Below are 18,708 nucleotides of genomic sequence, written 5' to 3'. Positions count from 1 at the left end.
GACCAACAAGACAAAGAGACACGGATAACAAATGTCCACTTACAGAGACAGACAAGTAAAAGGAAAGACAACACAAAAAACACACAGAAAGCTTTTAAACACACTCCACTGAACAGGACGTGGAAATGATCCACTTGAAGAAGTCCAGGTCATTTGAATCAGCCTGGAGACAAAGAGACAAAGAGGACGGGTGGGGGACACACAAGGATAACGAATCAGGAAATACTGATGAATTTGACTGCTTGGTGACAAGACTGCAACAGAAATGACGCAGTGTGAATGAAATCACACAATAAACTACAAAGATGTCCGTCTTAACATGACTGTTTCAGAGTCAGTCTCCTCATCCTTAAAAGGTTCTTTTTAATAAGAACAAATGTCATTTGTGTCAAAGTTTGGTGGGATTTTAAATGGTTTAATGATGTTTGAACTGGTTTTAACTTCATGCATCAGCTCTGAATCTTCCTTCATTCTCACCTTTGTATCCATTTCCAAGGGCGCCGTTCACTCCACCATATTTGCCAGCTTGCTCTCCTGTGAAAGGATGAACCAGTTCACAGTTACAAAATGTACTAAAGGGAAACCGCAGAAGTAAGAAAATGAGGTTTGACAGCTTAGTTAAACATTGCAACAGCAGCTCGGCCAACCCCTCATGCAGCTTCACACCCCTGAGCGGAGAGTAATCTGTAATTCATGTAGTTAAAGTCAGAGTACGTGTTCAGAGCATGTGAAAAGAACAGTTGTGAGGAAAGAGTTAATCTTCCAGAAGCAGCTTCGCCTTGCTTGTTTTAGTCAGGAAATAATGTGTATTCTTGAAGGAACATCCATATTTGGGCACATGCAAAACTGCACGATGATCAAATGTGAGAGCTTTTCTGTAACACAGCAAAATGTGCAACACTCTGCACGCGTCAACGTAATATTACGCAAGAAGACAAGAAGACATGGCTAATAAGGTCAGCAGGAGCAGCGAAGTGAGCGCAAGTCGATCGTCAGTGAGGAAGTCTGGGGGTTTCTTGCTTACCCAAAGCATCTTGAGTGGCTCCTAGCTGAGCACCGTAACCTTATCAAACACAGGCAAAGACGTTCTTAAGACAGACCAGGACAAAAGACACAGGCTGCATTCACAGTGTCCACAATGTGGATTTATAGCTGAGATCTGACTTTTTGACTGGTCACATTATTTTTTAAATGTGACCAGTAGGATGAGGAGAAAGCGAGCCAGCGATCATGACATGAATGACCTCATAGGACAGATTTCAGGATGTTCGTGGCTACTTTCAACTACATCTGTCATCACAAAACTCTGTCGGTTCTCATGAATCCTGATATGACTGCTCAGATTGAGGTCGCACAGCAAGAAATCAGACCTGTATCTCATCCAGGACCACGTATATAAGTGGGCCAAATCAGACGGTCATGAAAAGAGCAGATCTGGTCACATAAGAGCAAATTCGGGCCAATTGTGCCTTCAGCCTGACTGCAGCCAAATGCACAAAATACATTTGTGTTTTTGGTGTTTTTGGCATTCAGGAGAAATGTGCGCAGCTAACGGGTATACTTAGAAATTAAAGTCTCAATTATGCAAGACATACGGATGCTAAAAATACTTATGACTGTCCTTCACATGCAACCATCTCTGTGAATAGCGATGTGTCACAGTGCTGTGACAAAGTACACACAGAGGTCTGGTGCACGATGTGAAAGGATGCGTGTTTCTTGAATGAGAGAATGCATGGACATTCACCTGTTTGCTGAGCTCCATATCCTGCACCAGCTCCTGAAACAACACAAAACATGCAGATACTTGAGCACCAGATGTGCTGACACACACTCACAAGATATCTGCTGTCTGTCCCACAATGCAAAGACTGAGATTAGAGAGAAAGCATTGATGTGACTGATACCATGACAATTATGTCTGTCATCTCATTATTATCTGTTGGACTGAGGGTTTCACCTTCAGTAGGACTGATTAAACAGAAACAATCAAACAATACTTTTTCCATTACGCACAGTTTGTCACACCTTATACTTCACACAGTCACTCATTCTCACCATATTTGTTGGCGGTTTTAGCACCTTCAGCGCCGAGGCCGAGCTGCTGAGCAGCATACGGGTAGCCAGCATCTCCTGAGGGGACGACAAGTATTTAACTGTTCTGATAGCTGTGATGCTGTGACCAGCAGGGTGGTTGATTGTGGTGTAACAAAATATGATTTGCTGCTGGAGTTTATTTGTTTTAATTGCCGAGGGCCTCAGACTGGGGTGTTGATTACAGATGTACCTTAAACTCTTACCTTCCAGTCCAGTAGGGATCACTGGAGAGCTACCATAAGGAACCTGAGCAGCTCCTCCACCTGCAGGAACAAACTCAGTTGGGCGAGCTGACTCATATTTCTTCTCTCTCTTCACCGTTTCTCCTGCACAGGCTGTAAACCAGCTCTGTGCTGTCCACTAGTTCAAGTCTGACTCTTGCATGGAAACCACAGAAGCCTGACTAATACTGTGACAGAAGGATGAGGTCATGTCAGCACAGCTCACCATATTTGCCACCGGTTGATTCCAGTCCTGCACCAAGCGCGCCTGAAAGACGACGAGAGGGGCTTCAGTGATACGCTTTCAAACATCATGGAAAATATATTCGCACAGACGTCTTATTGGTGCATTTGAGGAGGTTGTTTCCATCCTGCTTGTCTGTTGGTTTGACAGGAACAGTAACAGATGTGACTGAAATGTGTGACAGATATAAACTGCTGCTGTTTGTTAGATAATCAGCTCATGTGTTGCTATGTGCAGACTTTAACCATTACAGAGGCTGCAGCTTTGCATGCTGGAGGGCAATAGTTTGTTCATATCATCTCCTCCACTCCAACTGTAGGCTCTGGATTGTGCAGCCTTGGTGGAGGCATTCACACTCTCAGCACCATCTGATATTTCCATGTGTTGGTTTATGTGAAACACTGGATGTCAGCCAGAGGAACATAGAGTTTGATCTCTGCCGCTGCTCATCCTTAAATGTCTTACCATACGCCCCCTGGACCTGTCCGGCGTAGCCTCCGGTGCCGAGGGCTGGAGGAATCGGAAAAACAAACATGCACGTCAAACACTGTTCATCCATGAACTGACTCACAACTTTCAATAAAACTGTGTTAAAAGCATCTACAGGAGCAGGAAGTGAGAAACCACCAGATTCAACTGGTCAGCTTCTATAAATAAGAGACAATAGCTACACCCAGTGGATGAAAGACCACACTGGTTGTTCAGAAGAGGAAGTGTGTTCCCTCACGGCCTCTTATTTTCTGTCAAACGCTGCAGGTTAAAGCATCTACAGGTTAGTGCCATCACCTGTGATTGGTTTCAGAAGGTTATATTACCTTCACTCTTCCCTGCTTTGTTCTCAGCAACATCAGCTAACTCTGCAGGGTAACCAAGCCCTGAAACATAGTTCTAATTAGCATTATAATTATGTCTGTGACCTATGACTCCCTTCCTTTTCATTGAATGGTACTCACCAGCCCCGTAACCGTCGCTGTAACCGTTCCCGTAACCTGTTGAGAGAGGAGGCTGCATGTTAAAACATTTAAAACCACATCTGCCTGCAAAAACCGAGTTCAAAGCTAATCTTTTCAAGTCAGTGCTGTATTTGACATTTCTGACTGTAGCCAGCACCAAAAGGAAAGGAAAAGGAGTCTTTGGCATGTATGTGAGATACCTGTAGACAAAGCTTTTGCACCAGCATCTCCACCTTGAGGGAGAACAGAATGAAGAAAGTCACTCAACACAAAGGATCAGCCCGTCTTAACTGAAAACCATCACCGCTGTCAGCCTGTCAGCTTTCATGCAGATTCCTCTGACACCAAACAGAATGAAGAATGATCCTCGGCCAGACAATTTCACATTTCAAGGTTTGAGTTTTGGTTTTTAAATTCAAACCATCATCTGTGTTGCCTTCCGTAACTCGCAGAGGCCGCAGTTTATCTGGTGGAGTTTGAATTTCTCGGTGCATGTGCTGAGGGGTTTCCACTTACCAAAGCCGTTGCCTGCCGTCGCACCCAGGTATCCTGTTGCTCCATCACCGTAGCCTGTGATAAAACACATTGCATGAGACACCAACTCTCACTACTTCTGCATTTCTTGAACTGTGAAACATGGAAAGCCACTACAAAATATACTTCAATGCATACAAAAAAAGAGGAAAAGGCATCCACAGGAGTACAGTTCTGAGATGACTGGGACGCTCTGTGAGTAATTCTTTGTTGTTGTTGTTGCCTTCTACTTTTTAAAAGCACTATCAATTATTCACCAGAAAGGACAGGAAGATGCTGGAGCAGCCTCTCCTGTGACCTTTAAAGAGAAGTGAAGAGGAGCTCAGATCATTTTTACAGGAAACGGTTGCTTTTCCAGGCAAAGGAGGAGAAACAGCTGATTCTCTGCTGTGCCACAAATGATCTGTGCATCCTCAGCGCTGAACGTTAACCTTCAGGTTTCTCTTCAGGCTGCGCTTTCAGACATGCTTCTACATGTGCATGGGGCCAGTAAGTTTGGAGGGGTTCAGAATCAAAAATCTGGGGATAAACTGAGACTGAAACGGCTGCAGAGAGGAGACAGATAGTACAATTATTCCACAGCCTCACCATTTGACATCCCTGCAGCACCTTGAGGATACCCACCCTGTCCCAGAGCAGCAGCTGAGATGTATTTTACAGAGAGAGAGTTAGGAGTTAAGACATGGTCCAAAAGGAAAAAAACAAGAGCATAAACCTTAAATTAACATACCTCCAAGTTTGCCAGCTGCACCACCCAGGTATGCCCCCTGCCCCAAACCTGCAAGCAGGAGGTGGGAATCCTTTACCACAGGTGGTGTAAATCTACATCAGCATCTTCATCTGCTAAGCAAGAACTGTTTGCTCTGAACTGTTTGAACTTCTCGTGCTAAGCGTCAGTGCCCAGCATTACCTGCTCCGTAGCCCCCAGCGCCCAGGCTCGCCCCCAGGTAGTTTCCTGGTCCACCAATGTAACCTGTGGAGGAAGTTAACACAAGCTCAGCAAAATCACCTGTAACCACCTGAGCAGCACTTTGATGTGGGGCATCAGGCAACACAAATTTCCCCACAATAAAGGCTAAATAATCAAATATAATATATTCCACTGTGACCTAGAGAGAGACGTGAGCTCTGATTGCTTTATAATACACCAGAGTCGACATTTCTGCAGAAAACATGAGCAACGATCGCTCAGCACTGCTGCTGGTTGGAAGTTAAATCGAGTTTAAACACATGATAAAACTGGGACATAAATATCCAGCCTCGTTCAGATATTTCCATACACAGAAGATACTGTCAACAGTTCCTGTTAACAGACTGCTTGACATGTGCAGCTGACAGTGGAGCGCACGCGCACACACACACACACACACACACACACACACACACACACACACACACACACACACACACACACACACACACACACAACATTTCAACACCTTGTCCAGGGTTGGATGGTTTTAGCACCGTCTTCACTGACCACTGCTTCTCCTGGACTGAATCCTAAAAACCAGACACCAGATGCTGCATCTGTCAACATCTCTTTGTAATTTCCACTTTATTTCTCCTGGTTTTCTACATTTGTCTTTCTGCGTCGAGACGCAGAGATATTACTGGAGGTATTAGGCTTCACCAGCGCTCACACTAGAAACAGGCAGGTACCTGTTCTACCTGTGGACACAGCTTAACATGAATAAACAGTGTGATATGAAGATAAAGAGATTAACCAGCAATGACTTTAAGAACTTTGATCTAAACCTCTCTACGTCAGTGACTGAGAGATCATCACCTGAACCAGCCCAAAGCTGATATGAGCCACACAATGTAAAGCTCCAGGTGTTAGTCAGTACAACAAAACCCTCCACAAACAGATGAACCAGAGTCAGTATAAATGTGCCATGTTTTTAGCACTGGGACTCTGAGCTGTTGAAGGAGGCTCCAACATTTATAACAACAGAAGACTTTCCTTATTTTAGAAACTCCTTTCCTATTAGGACAAGGGTACAAATGCATACAATACAAAAAATAAATGGCACGGAAGATGTGGAAGTACATTCAAGTATGTTTTGTGAGATATAAATTCGTTCAACAGAGATCACAAAAATAAACACTTCTGACTCTCAAAGGTCTTCTGACGGTTGACGCAGTGCAACGAGAAGCCGCACAGATCAAGCAGACAAATCTTACAACGTTAAAAGAAATGCTCCACCTCATGATTTGCTTTTTTGGGAGCAGCGAGACTCAGCCGCACAATCTACGGTCGGTAAAGTGTTTATTCTCAGGTGGTTTGTTACTTCAAGCCACACAGAGAGATTTCCTGAGAGAGGTAGCAGGTGCCTCACGTCGCTGTTAGCAGCTGAGGGCCCTGACGCATCTGGACCATCACACAGAGACCAAAATGAGTCAATAATAATCTGTTTCACGTCTCAATTCAGGAAGATTTTATGAAAAGGTGTTGGTATATACACATTAGGACATGCAGGTGACAGCTTACTATTAGCCTCCTGTCCATTCAGGGTGACATCCTGGATGACAGCCTATACAAAGCTGATCATCACTCTCATAAAGAGTCTGTCAGAAGCTTCAATCTCACAGTGACTACAGCTTGAACTGCTGCGCTTCTCCATCCACGCCAAGGTGAAATTATACAAGGACACTGCTCAGCGGGCCAAGCAATACACATAGAGGCTAATGGATTTACTATTTATAGAACCACTGGTCACTCCAGCTGCTGGCTCATTATCTAGAGACCACAGCAGCTATCATAAGGCAGCACGAGCACTGTACGTGCTCATTAGCATATTTCCTGAAGAGCCTAATCAGCCACGTGTCACTGATCACATCTTATAAACTAAACATATAAAACATATCACTAATAAGTTCAATCAATGCAGCCTCACAGAGCAAACAACGTTTTTGTTTCTGTGTTTTGTGGATCCTGAAACTCTGTGATCATTTCCAGATGAGCATCCAGGTAATGCACCTGAAGCCAGAAGAAGAAGAAACTGGACATTTTTGATAACTCCTAAAACTAAGTGTGTTTCACTGCTAGAAAGAGGAACTGAGGAGGAAACCGTGGTGTGGATCTCAGACATTGTGATCTTGCGTAAAGACGAAGCTCTGCTCTTACTTGCTGTCTGGGGGTTCCTCCCAGTTTGTCCTGGGATTCTGGGATCTTTAGATTTTGTCCCTTCACGCTCAGCATGGGAAAGCTGTTTCGCTTCCTGACCATCAGCAGTGAAGCCTTCCTGCTCTTCTACTGAGGCGACGTCTAAACTCTGGATCCCACTCGCAGCCGGGATCACGGGTCCATAGCACCGCCCTCCTTGTACTTGAAGATTTAGAGAACCACGATTACGCTTTTCTACAGCAACAGTCCCACAGATTCTAGGCACATTTGTGCGTTTGGCCTCAAGCTGAGGGTCTTTGACGTGATGCCCACCTGCTGCAGCAGAGAGTGTAATGCCTCTGCCATCCAGAGTTTGTGAGAGAGGCAGTTGATGGTTGGTTCTCTCTCCTCGTGCTTGAGTTGCACGTCCAAGATGTTTGTGTTCTTCACCAACGTGACGCTGAGGCCCCAGACTTTGACTCCTCAAAAGCTCATGTTGATTGATTTCCAATAGATCTGACGCATCACGAGTGGATCCACAGTTCTGGACCCGCTGTTTTCGTTGGCTAGATGAGTCTCTCGTCCTCTGTGCCTGAGAAGAAGCAGAACTTTTGTCTTTATCGAGAGGCAGTTGCTGTCTTACGCCTAAAGTGGCCAATGTGGCTCCATGGTTTGCTGCTCCGCTTCTTTCTGGGACCAGACGATCGTGACTTTCTCCTCCTTGTGCTTGTGAAACAGCCAGGCTTTTACATTGTTTATCAAGGGGTGTCATCGGTCCAAGCCGTGATGACTTAACTTCTGGATCAAGGGTTTTGGTCTGTCCTCCAGGTGGCAGTCCAGCAGGTCTAAAGCCAACTTCTGTCTGTGACTCAGGAGCTGTGGCACCAAGTGTACTGGTTCTCCTCATGCTGGGCATTTCAGCTCCAAGAGTTCTGTCCTTTTTTCCATACCACAGCCCGAACGCTCCACTCTTTGCTCTCCTCAGATCCTGAACATCTTGGCACAGACTGGCCATCTCAGGTCCACCCAAATCTGCTGTAGACACACCTGGCAGAGAAACATCATCATGCATTCACGACGTCTTGGTGGCTCAAAGACAACAGCTCTTCTTCGAGGTCAACAGCACACAGTTGGGGCCAGTGGCAAAATATTTAGTGTTCTGTGTTTTAGTTGATGTGTGTATCAGAGCATTCAATGCAATATGACACATCATCAACAGAGTAGTCGCAGCTCAAGTGAAGGTAATTCAAGACCAAACGGAGACATGACAGAATCCATTATGGTCTGAAATGACTCTTGCTCCAAAGGTCGGAGTCATCACAGTAATAAGGAAGTGAGACAACAAAGAGACAACACACAACTGAAGACACACTGTGGAAGGACACACATGGTCCTACTCATTTACTACGTGACATCACAGCAAATTGTTGCTGTCCCAAATTGTTGAAATGCCATAAAAAGCACCAGCATTACAGCACGAAGATAAGACAACACCTGACTCAGTGTGGGACAAAGACACTGATGAGACATGAAAGCAGGGACAGAGCCAAAGTTTTAAAGATGACACATATTTGCCAGTAGATAGAAATAATTCAGCAGATTTTCTCAAAACTACGAATATTTGCATGCATACTGTAGCTCATAAAACCAGAGCTGCAACCAGAAGAGATTTAAAACAGTTCGTGGTTCACAGTAACCTGATGCAGCAAAAACAAGTACTTTGTTTTTATGTGTGACTTTTTGTTTTTGTGCTCAAATAAATTCCACATAACATTCTGCAAAACGTGATTACAAGCTCAAATGTCGCCAAGTGCTTGCTCATGGGGGAATTGTTGGTTTCTTTGTAGATAAAAGAGCTTGGTCTGTACCAGCTCTATATGGAAAGTGTCCTGAGACAACTTCTGTTGTGATTTGGCGCTATACAAATAAAATTGAATTGAATTGAATTGAAATACAGCTGAGTAACACCTTCATGTTACTATAATTAAGTTGTTCATGTGCATATAGATTGCATAACCTCCCAGTCGCCTCCTCAGCTCAGCATTAAGTGCTCCCCACCCATCAGCTCTCATTAACTCTGATGAACTCTCAGACTGACGGCGTGGTAATGAGAGCCAGGCAACTCAGACGAAACCCTGACGCAGTCAAACATCAGTGAGTCTCCGCTGTGCACGCGAGATAAAACAAGAAGAGCTGATGATAATATTGCAGTGGACAGCTGTGATTTCATGCAAACAAAAGCAGGCGTGACCTCAGTGAGCAGACGGACAAACACAGCACAAAGACAGACACAGACTAACAAAGACCACTGGTTACTGCAGTGGAGCTTTTCCCAGGTTTCCTTAGCCCGTCACTGATTTCACTCCCAGGCTGACACTATGGCCAAACAGACATGCAGCCATCAGGCTTGTTTTCAAAGACGAGCATCTCTGCAGCAGAACAGGACAAATCTTTACATTAAAGATGCTGAACATGGTTTTACAAAACCTTTGATATCCCTTTAAACCTGATTCTATCCACGACTGACAGCATAAGTGTGTGTTTGCTGTGTGTTTGACGGGACATGAGAAAATACCCTGCAGCCCATAAATCTGAGCTGAACAGAAGAAGTAATGGCTTCCGAGGTAAGACCTGATGCATCGCTTACCTGGTCGGGCTCCGGGATAACCGATGCCAGCTAAAGCCCCATATCCTGGCCAGAAAACAAAAAGCCAAGTTCAGAGGACGAGGAGCAAATCTGTAAATCTGACATGTACTCTGATTACATCGCGAGGACCATAATTTATGTGCTGAGCTGCAATCTGCTCCATGTATCATGTTCACAGAGAATGACAGAGGGCCACTGAGCTGAGATTTACCCACCAGACAAGCAGAGGGCTTACAGGCTGTGTGGTTCACTGTGCACACTCTCATCTGAGCAAACAACGTAAGGAAATCATGGAACAAAGCATGTAATTACTCACCAGGCAGAGCGCCATGACCACCACCGTAAACTGGAAAGTCACAAAAACACAGTTAATTTTTATTTACAAAGGTTTTTACGGCTTGTGTGAGATTTGTCTTCCTCTCCGTCTTTGTTCCTGAGACATCAGACAGACTGCTTCTTGACAACCAGCCTCAGTGTAAAGCCAGTAAGAATTTCCAATAAACACTTGTCATGTTTGAACAGTGATGACAAAGACACACAAACAGGAAGACACAACATATCATTATATAAACGCCTCTTAAAGAAGAAATAACACTTTACATTAAAGCTATATTCACCATTAACTAGTAGCTAATTAGCATCAGTAACATGTTGGCTCTCTTCTGGTCATTATAAAGCATTTATTAATGTTTTATTCTGCAAGATCAACAGTTTTCATTTAATAATCTCCTCATTACTGTATAATGATAAGAAGCAAATGATGAATTACAATCTTAAATCTTTAATAACTGATGCAAAAATCTGCCTTGCAAAATGACCAAAACTGTAATTAAAACTGCTGCTAATGGTCGCTAATGGCTGCCTTTGCACAACTTCTATTTATGCACAGTAAACTATTAACTGGCTTGCTGTCCTGCAGTGTTTTTTTGTTGTTGTTGTTGTTGTTGTTTTTTTTGCTTTTAACGATCTAACACCCACCAACAGACTCTGGGTTTCAACTCAGTTATCAATATCTATAGAAAACATCAACTGGACCATGACATACTCCTTTATGTGTCGGCCTTACCACGTTTTCCTCCCTGGCCCAAACCCAGTCCGAGTCCATTTGTGAGTCCGGCCCCCAAACCCATTCCTGTGCCCAGACTGGCACCTGCAACCACAAGGACCAAACTCAGTCAAGGTGTGTGTTATCATAATCGGTGTGTTTTGATCTCCATGAAGCGAATCAGTAATCTATGAGAGAAGACAAAGCACGCAGGCTGTGAAAGTGGTGAGTGCTTGTATTGATGTACCATAGGCTCCCTGGGCTCCATATCCACCGGGCTTCAGGCCTGCTCTGCCTCCTAACCCGAGCGCTCTGTAACCTCCTGTGAAAACACAGAAGACGTCCACATGGAGCAGCTGAGTCTGAAATAAGTGTCATCACTCAGACTTCAGATGCACAGACTGATTCTCTGCATCAGGACTGGAAATCTCTCAATTCATGAAAGCATTTCTATTTTTTCCTTAAGATAACTCACCAGCACCAAGCTGAGCCCCTGGGTAGCGTCCAACTAAGATTAAAACAAAGAGGAAGAAATACAAACGTGACTCATCTGAGGGGAAACGCTGTGTGTAGAAATGAAACAGAAAGCTTAACATACTTCCAGTCTTCATGGCTTTGCTGCCATATCGGCTCCCCAGTGCTCCAAGGGCGCCTGTAACTGGGAAACAGAAGAAAAGGACACAGTTGATGGTTTCATTCACCACTGGATCACTCAAAATATGTCTGACACATCTGGAAATGCATACATGTTACCTTACATGTAGACACGTATGTACTGACTTAGCTGCAAATCTGATATTTGCACAGCTAATAATGCAAATGACTGCATCAGCCAGTGGAAGGCTAATCTGGTGCCATCATTTCTTTAATTACTCATGTTTGCACTTAATTTAACCTTTTGGTGGAAAGTTCATGCATGCTAAGAAAACCACTCACCTCCAGGTTTTACTCCAATGCCAACACCTGACGAGCAGACAACAAGGAGAGACAGACAGTTAATAATATGCAATCCAAAACAGGCCTTCAGACTTCAAACAGCAGCCTGCTGATCCTGGTCATGAAGGGTTAAACTAATAATCTTCAGTTTTCAAAGTCTTTTAAATACACGTGCTCAAAGAAGTTAAAAACACACCTCTGGCTGGCAGCACTCTCCCCCAGGATACACTTTGAGGTTTAACCCCTGAAAAAAGGAGCACAAAATAATATTAAACCATTGATGACAATTTGTTCTCTGAATTTATCAAAAGGACCAAAGATTGTTCAAAACAGCTCGTGCATGTAATGAGGAAACGCAGTGTAAATGTGCACAAAACTGAACTTTTCTGGGAAACAACTGACACACGCTACAGTTAGCTGAGTGGTTTTGTATATAACTGACACTTAACGACGTTAATATACTCCACAGAAAGACACATATGTTTTTAGATATATAGGTGACAGGATCAGTTACTTCAGACATTAGTATTTAATGAATCCTGAAAGCGACTGGCCAGCAGGAGGACAGAGGAACAGACGCCCGTTGATGGAAACAGAGGAGACAAACCGACTGTGTGGAGCCTCTTGCTTCATCTCACGATAGGTTGTCAGATTTTACTTGTCGCTGCCACCTTTTCATCCCGTCCTTTGATTCAAAGAAATCAGATAATATAAACCGCGGCGACTTGGCGCCATCACTGACGGTGGAGGCCGCGGAGTCCAGAGGCTTTTTCTCCTCGGTCTCACACACGTGATATTTAACACGCAGGTGAGAGCGTGTCGGTGGAGATGCTGAAGCACCAGAGCATTCAAGGTCGAATCGTTCTGCTTTTGACATTTAAGCTCTCTGATGAGGTGAAATGACAACTGATCAGGACAATGAATATACAAATACTGATTGTATGAACATTTCCCCAAAAATACTGCAAGTTTGTAAAAAAAAAAAAGAAAGAAACAGACTGACATTTTCAATAAAGTCAAAAGTGTCTTTTTAAATTTCAGCAAATATCTCTATTATCTTTTTTAACCTGACGTGAAGCTAAGTATTATTACAAAGGTTAACAGTGTCCGTGATGATCTGAAAACTCCCTGTTGATCAGATACTGTAAATCTGACCATTTTAAGTTATTAAATATAATACTTGTATTGATTAGCATGAGGTGACAGTAGAGCACAGAAACAAAAACAGTCCTGATCACTGACATGATGTTCAACACAAGCTGAAAAATGACCAAATCTGTTAAAAATATAACCAAGTTTGACAGTATTTAATAAAATAAACTGTGACTTTAGTTTACAGACAGTGTTCTGTCTTTGCTCCTGTAATCCCGTGTTTTTCTTACCGCCTTGCAGAGTTTGCTGAGCCAACCAGAGAACCAGCGAAGTCTGCAGCAGAGCTGGAACCAGCATGATGGAGGACAGCGAGGACAGAAAACTGAGCAGCGCTGATGCAGAGCAGACAGACCAACAGACGGGCGGATGAACGGACGGATGGATGCTCAAAGCACGACTGGCCCTCGTGTCTTATATACAGAATCCTCTTCCATACACTCCCACCGCCCAGTCCTGCCCTCTGCACACACACACACTGGTCTGATTGAGGCCCATTTTGGTCCATTTCCATTAGCTGAGAATACACACACACAGACACACAAACACACACGCGGGAAGTGAGATTTTGTATTTTCTCCTGCACCTGAAAGTTCACACCCTCTGTCCACCATCACCGAGCAGATGGATGAGATTTGAAAGTGGCAGATTGTGTGTGAGCTAACGGTTTATCGTAGCATCATCCACATTTTTCTGTGATCATCTATCCTGGTCCATCTCTGACTGTTCCAATCAGATATATTACTACGGCAGATAGCAGAGAAGGAAATAGAGGACAAAACAACAAAGGAGATTAATTCACAAATCTCCTCAGAGGACAAACAGCCAGAAAGGATTATTTTCTGTGTGAAGACGGCGTTAAAGAGCAAACACCCAGAGTGTCTGTCTGACTTTTCTGACACTTCCTGCACACAAGGAGTCGAGGATTCAGGGTTTTATTTGTCACAAACACGAGTCACACTTGAAATGCAGTAAGGTGTGCTTCAAAGGCTGCGCTGAAAGACTGATAAGGATTGTAAAATTGCAATGGGTGAAGCTACGTCACAAGGATGTATAAATACGCATCGTGCAGGGCAGAGCGAAGGGCGCATCCTGCTGGTGTGAGGACACGAGCTTTGTCTTAGTCTCTCTGCGTTGGCCTCGTGGTCGTGGAGGTGTTTTCCTGAGTGCAGGAGCTGCGTGTCTGTTGTTTGGGTGACGAGGACGCTTCCTAACGTTACCAGCTCTGGTTCTGCGCCGTCTGGTGTCTCGATTTTAGGTCTCTGGGATCGAGCAGAGCAGCTCCCAGACCAGGTGTTGATGCCTCCCATCAGGATGCTTTCCACAGCACCACAGAGAAGCTCTTCAGACACACACAGCAGTGTTTCCTCCGTAATTACAGTACGTTCTTGTCCGGGTGGGAAAACATCATTAACAGCAGTTAGCAGCTCTATAAAGCGAGATGGCATCCTCATCTCTCACACACACAAACACACTCAGACATAAATTATCACAGAAATATGAACTTCCTCACAGGCACACTCATAACACAAACACACTGTCCTCACCCAATAATAACCTTGTGCAAATTAATATGAAAATAAAAATTATATTAGCAGAACCCCCCCTCCAAACAGACGTCAGACGTCTGTTAGCGGCAGACCTGTTTTTCTCTGGTTTTGTTAATAAAGTAAACATCACAGCTCCTAAAACAAGAAGGGGAAAATAATGAGAGCAAGCAAACACGTGTTTAAGTGGCGTAAATATCCTGGTGAAATTGCAAAGTAAACATTACATGTTTTTTGTGTGTTGGGGGGGTTGCAGTTTAGTGAAAAACATGAAACAATACACTCACACACACACCTGTGGAAATAGCAGACAAGGCTGCCACCTCAATTAGAACATAATTTTCATGGGTTTTCCATGGTTTTCCACAGAAGAGCACCTAAAACAGGCTGTCAGCCGTCATCCGGCTCTTTAGGGGAGCACAGTGTGTAACTAGTCTGCTGGAAGTGTGTACAAGAAGTGTTCGCCCATGGTGGGTCATCCTCACATCCTATAGTGTGGGAGGTCCCTTGTCTAACAGCCATTTTTTAAGGTAATGTTTAAGTTTCTTTATGACTTAACTGCATATGATGGCTACGCTTTGAAAGAAGCCAGTTGTTTTCGGCCACCTGAGGAAAACTGAAGTCACATGTGCAGACCACCACATCGTCTTCCCTGGTGGTACTGAGCATAAGACAATAACATAAACCACGTCTGACTCATGACTCCCTCACCCGCGATTCACCTCTAAACATTTATCTGTCTGCATTTGAGAGGCCCCTATTAAGAAAAACAATCAGGTCCGTGAGGACGGTGTCAATTCTTCAGGACGAGATGTCAAAGCGTCTGAAAAAAGGACCTGATTGTTGTCAGAGGTGGTGCAGACTGCGTTGGCTCATTTACCCAGAGAACAGTATGAGAACAGGGAGGGCAGTGTCTGCGGAGGCACATCTGGATGGCAGTTTCACTGCGGTCTGTCATATTAGAAACACTGTGTGCCCCAATACATACATACAAATTACATTCTGTGTGTGTTCGTGCACTGACCTTATGTGTCCTTAAAGGAAGAATCTGGCTGATTTCATAGAAATAACTTCATACAGCTTCATAAAGCAGAACCCTTCGTTCCCAATGAAGACGTGACATTTTCATAACTGCAGCCTCTCAGGCCACAGCGGAGGCTTTCTCACTTAATATTGTGGTTCTCCTGACCGCCACGGTCAGTGTTTCTCCACTGTAATTTCTGCAGCAGGACAGAATAGCGGCCTCCAACAGATGCTGATATTTGCTCTCCCTTCATGTTTAAGTGTAATCTGCAGCAAATACATTCACATGCAAGCTGGCCTCAGTATAGCGGTGCTACATGCTCAGATCAGGGAGCATTAAATCATCTTTTGAGTCATTCTGTCCAAATAAGACTGTGATCTGGGGAACTGGGTTGTGCATCAGGAGGGAAGGTGAGCACAGTGGAACTAAATGCTCATTTAGATTTATGGGAAATATTGGGAAAATTATGTCAGTATAGGACCAATGGTAAAATGTTAGCGTGGAGCCAAGCTGCCAGTTCACGTTAAAGTGTTATTTGGGCCCCTTTTGGTCTGTTTACACTGAAAAGGCAGATGTGCTGTTCTGTGAGATTTAGTTATGACGCCTGCTTCCTATAACCAAAGTCAGCTCACCAGTTGCTGCTGCAGCGTCCTCCATTGTTTCCTTCTATGGACACAAACAGAGTGTCTCTAACAAAGCAGCAGCACCTGCACCTCATTACATTCAGATCTATTAATTAACTCAAAATACGCTGCCCCATTTGGTCAGAGGTGTAAATACAAATAATCACAAATCCATGCAAAGAGCTCGTCATGGCGTGAGTGTAACGGGCAGGTTCATCTGGAGGTTTTACAGCTGTATTATCTCAAGTGAATCTCCAAACTTGAACTCTTTCATCGGTGAAATGAGCAGCGTTGCTCTGGTAAATAAACATCTGCACTCACTTTCACTCCCCTTCGCTCTCGAGAAACTAACTCCAAAATAGCTTTATTCTTGAGTTTCCTGACAGGTTTTTCGTTCTCAGCCTGGGGCCTGGAACAGCGGTGTTTATTAGCGGTTTCATGCTCTCCTTCTTCCAGCTTGTAAGACACTGTGGGCCACCTCCAGGGGGCTTAATATTAGCGTTCAGCTCCATGTAGCGTGTACACATTAGGGGAAGAGCACAAAGACCTACAGAGCCATGATGCTGGCACACCGCTCGTGCAGCTGAACCTGCATCTGGCTGAGCAGGTTAGGTCAGAGCGTGTTTAGAGCCAATGTCAGATGTGTTTTTAACACTTTCTGGAAGACAAGGGAGGGAAATACGTTATATCTGTGGCTATGACCTATAGTGGCAGTGGCCTTGTTCACAGAATTCATAGAAAACAACTTCAGTCTTATCCTTACATGCTAGCTACTCAATTTTCTGAAAATTCTGTTAAAATTTGGATAAAATTCTGGATTTGATATCACATTTTAAGATAAAATGTTGCTTGCAAATAAGTCCAATATTTACTGTCGTTTAAGCTCTGTTCCTGAGTGAAATATCTGGTTCCTTCGCTGTCAGTTGCTCCAGTATGAAGCGTTAAAGCTGCTAGTCGCTAACTGTGTCTGTCCGCTGTTTGGTGCTGGGCAGAATCGCTTAAATTTGCAGCCTGTTGACACGAAAACGATGCAGAGAAGAGCGAGACTGAACCGAAACAGTAAAACTATGAGAAGGAAAATCAAAATAATGTGCTGAAAGTCAGTGCTAATGCACATTTCCGCCTCCTTCAAAATTAAAAAATAGCTCATATAAAACTTGTCAGCGGTGCTTAAGTGTCTGGTTTTCTTGCTGTTTCAGACTGTAAGTAAACATCCAGGCTGCAGACAAAAGACACTGAACTCTCTTTCCACCCGCTGATGTGACGGACAGCGTATGGAAGTTTCCACTGTACAGTAACGCTGACCTTCACATCACTGCAAACCTGCTGCTTTCTCAGTCTGGGGCAATATAGATGCTGGACTCTGACTCCTCATGGTTTGTTCAGGTGTCTGCAGCCACAGTTACCCTGCAGGCAATCACTCCAGTGCTGTTGGTTTTCAGAGCAGCGCAGTCTCTGGAGGTACTTTCCATTATATTTATTTTCTGTACAGTACACATTGCAGTAACAGGAATTAGACAGCAGCATCCTTCAGGTCATTTAAAGCCACAGTTTAAGTACAAGGCAGAGCTCAGCATTGAAATGTTTTTAGGCTTTTCAGACCTAGAACAGCCTGAAATTGTCTGCATGGAGAGCAGAAAAAAGCTCTCAGTCAATATATAGCTTCGATGTGAGTTGCTCTGAGGTGAACGCAGGAATACGGCAGCTTAGCGCCCAGAAGACAGAGAGCCACATAGATTTACGAGGGAACGACTGCACAGACTGTTACAGCTGGCACAGGCTGTTTTCACCTCTGTCCAACATCACACACACTTACTGCATCGCACACAATCCACAGTTGTCCTTCCCTTGGCATGAAACACACACAGGCTGGGGTGTGTGGGTGTTAAGGGGTGTTGTGGAGGCTGAGCTCAGTTTACACGACGTTTTTATTTGCAGTTTATCCACACTTAAATCCCCTCCGCTGTGTATTAATAATTTGTATGATTGTGATGATCACACGGTGAGGAAAGATGGTGTGTGATTGGACGTTTACCGTCTTTACATTCTGTGTGTGTCTGCCCTGTGCACTGTTGAGTCTGCAGTGTTTCCTCCGGCTGCTGTGCGTCTATAAACTCCACAGCCACCGATGGAAATGCTGAACTTAATCAGGTTTGGGCAGAAAACCTGTTGAATCGGTTCATTCTGGATGTGGCCGTCCATCATGCCGGCAACAACAAAGCTGCTGCGGTGAACGCTGGAGACACTCAGCTAAGGAGGAAGCTATCAGCCACGTTAACGTTAAGAGGATGGATGTTATAAAAATAAAGAAAGTCAGTTTGAGTTTAACTAACAAGAAATGAAAAACTCACTACTAAAATGAAGCTTAACATCGGCTTAACATCGACATGCTAACATGCTATCATGTTAGCATGTGAATTTCCCTTGGGGATGAATAAAGTATCTATCTATCTATCTATCTATCTATCTATCTATCTATCTATCTATCTATCTATCTATCTATCTATCTATCTATCTATCTATCTATCTATCTATCCATGCTAACATTTGATTCACTTCATCTGGAGACTGGAGCGGGT

General features: G+C 44.0%; 1 protein-coding gene across 1 annotated transcript; it reads right to left on the bottom strand.

Moving 5' to 3' along the window:
* Positions 1-81: 81 nt before the first annotated feature.
* LOC139343734 (uncharacterized) lies at positions 82-13,304 on the bottom strand. The gene is made up of 23 exons (XM_070981515.1): positions 13,169-13,304; positions 11,983-12,030; positions 11,787-11,813; positions 11,449-11,508; positions 11,326-11,358; positions 11,098-11,172; positions 10,872-10,955; positions 10,122-10,151; positions 9,806-9,850; positions 4,960-5,022; positions 4,780-4,827; positions 4,638-4,691; positions 4,032-4,085; positions 3,716-3,748; positions 3,516-3,551; positions 3,028-3,072; positions 2,545-2,586; positions 2,301-2,360; positions 2,059-2,133; positions 1,748-1,780; positions 1,025-1,063; positions 478-534; positions 82-163 (listed from the first exon to the last, which is right to left on the bottom strand). The coding sequence occupies exons 1-23, from the start codon at positions 13,233-13,235 to the stop codon at positions 159-161; spliced, it is 1,113 nt and encodes a 370-aa protein (XP_070837616.1). The 5' UTR covers positions 13,236-13,304; the 3' UTR covers positions 82-158.
* Between the last annotated feature and the right edge of the window lie 5,404 nt (positions 13,305-18,708).

This window comes from Chaetodon trifascialis, chromosome 15 (genome assembly GCF_039877785.1).
Source record: "Chaetodon trifascialis isolate fChaTrf1 chromosome 15, fChaTrf1.hap1, whole genome shotgun sequence".
Classification (NCBI taxonomy): domain Eukaryota; kingdom Metazoa; phylum Chordata; class Actinopteri; order Chaetodontiformes; family Chaetodontidae; genus Chaetodon; species Chaetodon trifascialis.
This window is presented reverse-complemented; position numbering and strand designations above follow the sequence as displayed.

What these genes read in the sequence shown, in the direction of transcription:
- LOC139343734 (XM_070981515.1), bottom strand. Translation starts at nt 13,235, where the DNA reads ATGCTGGTTCCAGCTCTGCTGCAGACTTCGCTGGTTCTCTGGTTGGCT. An exon ending in TCAGCAAACTCTGCAAGGCG is followed by an intron (nt 12,031 to 13,168) that starts GTAAGAAAAACA and finishes TCCTTTTTTCAG; the next exon opens with GGGTTAAACCTCAAAGTGTA. An exon ending in GATCCCTACTGGACTGGAAG is followed by an intron (nt 2,134 to 2,300) that starts GTAAGAGTTTAA and finishes TCGTCCCCTCAG; the next exon opens with GAGATGCTGGCTACCCGTAT.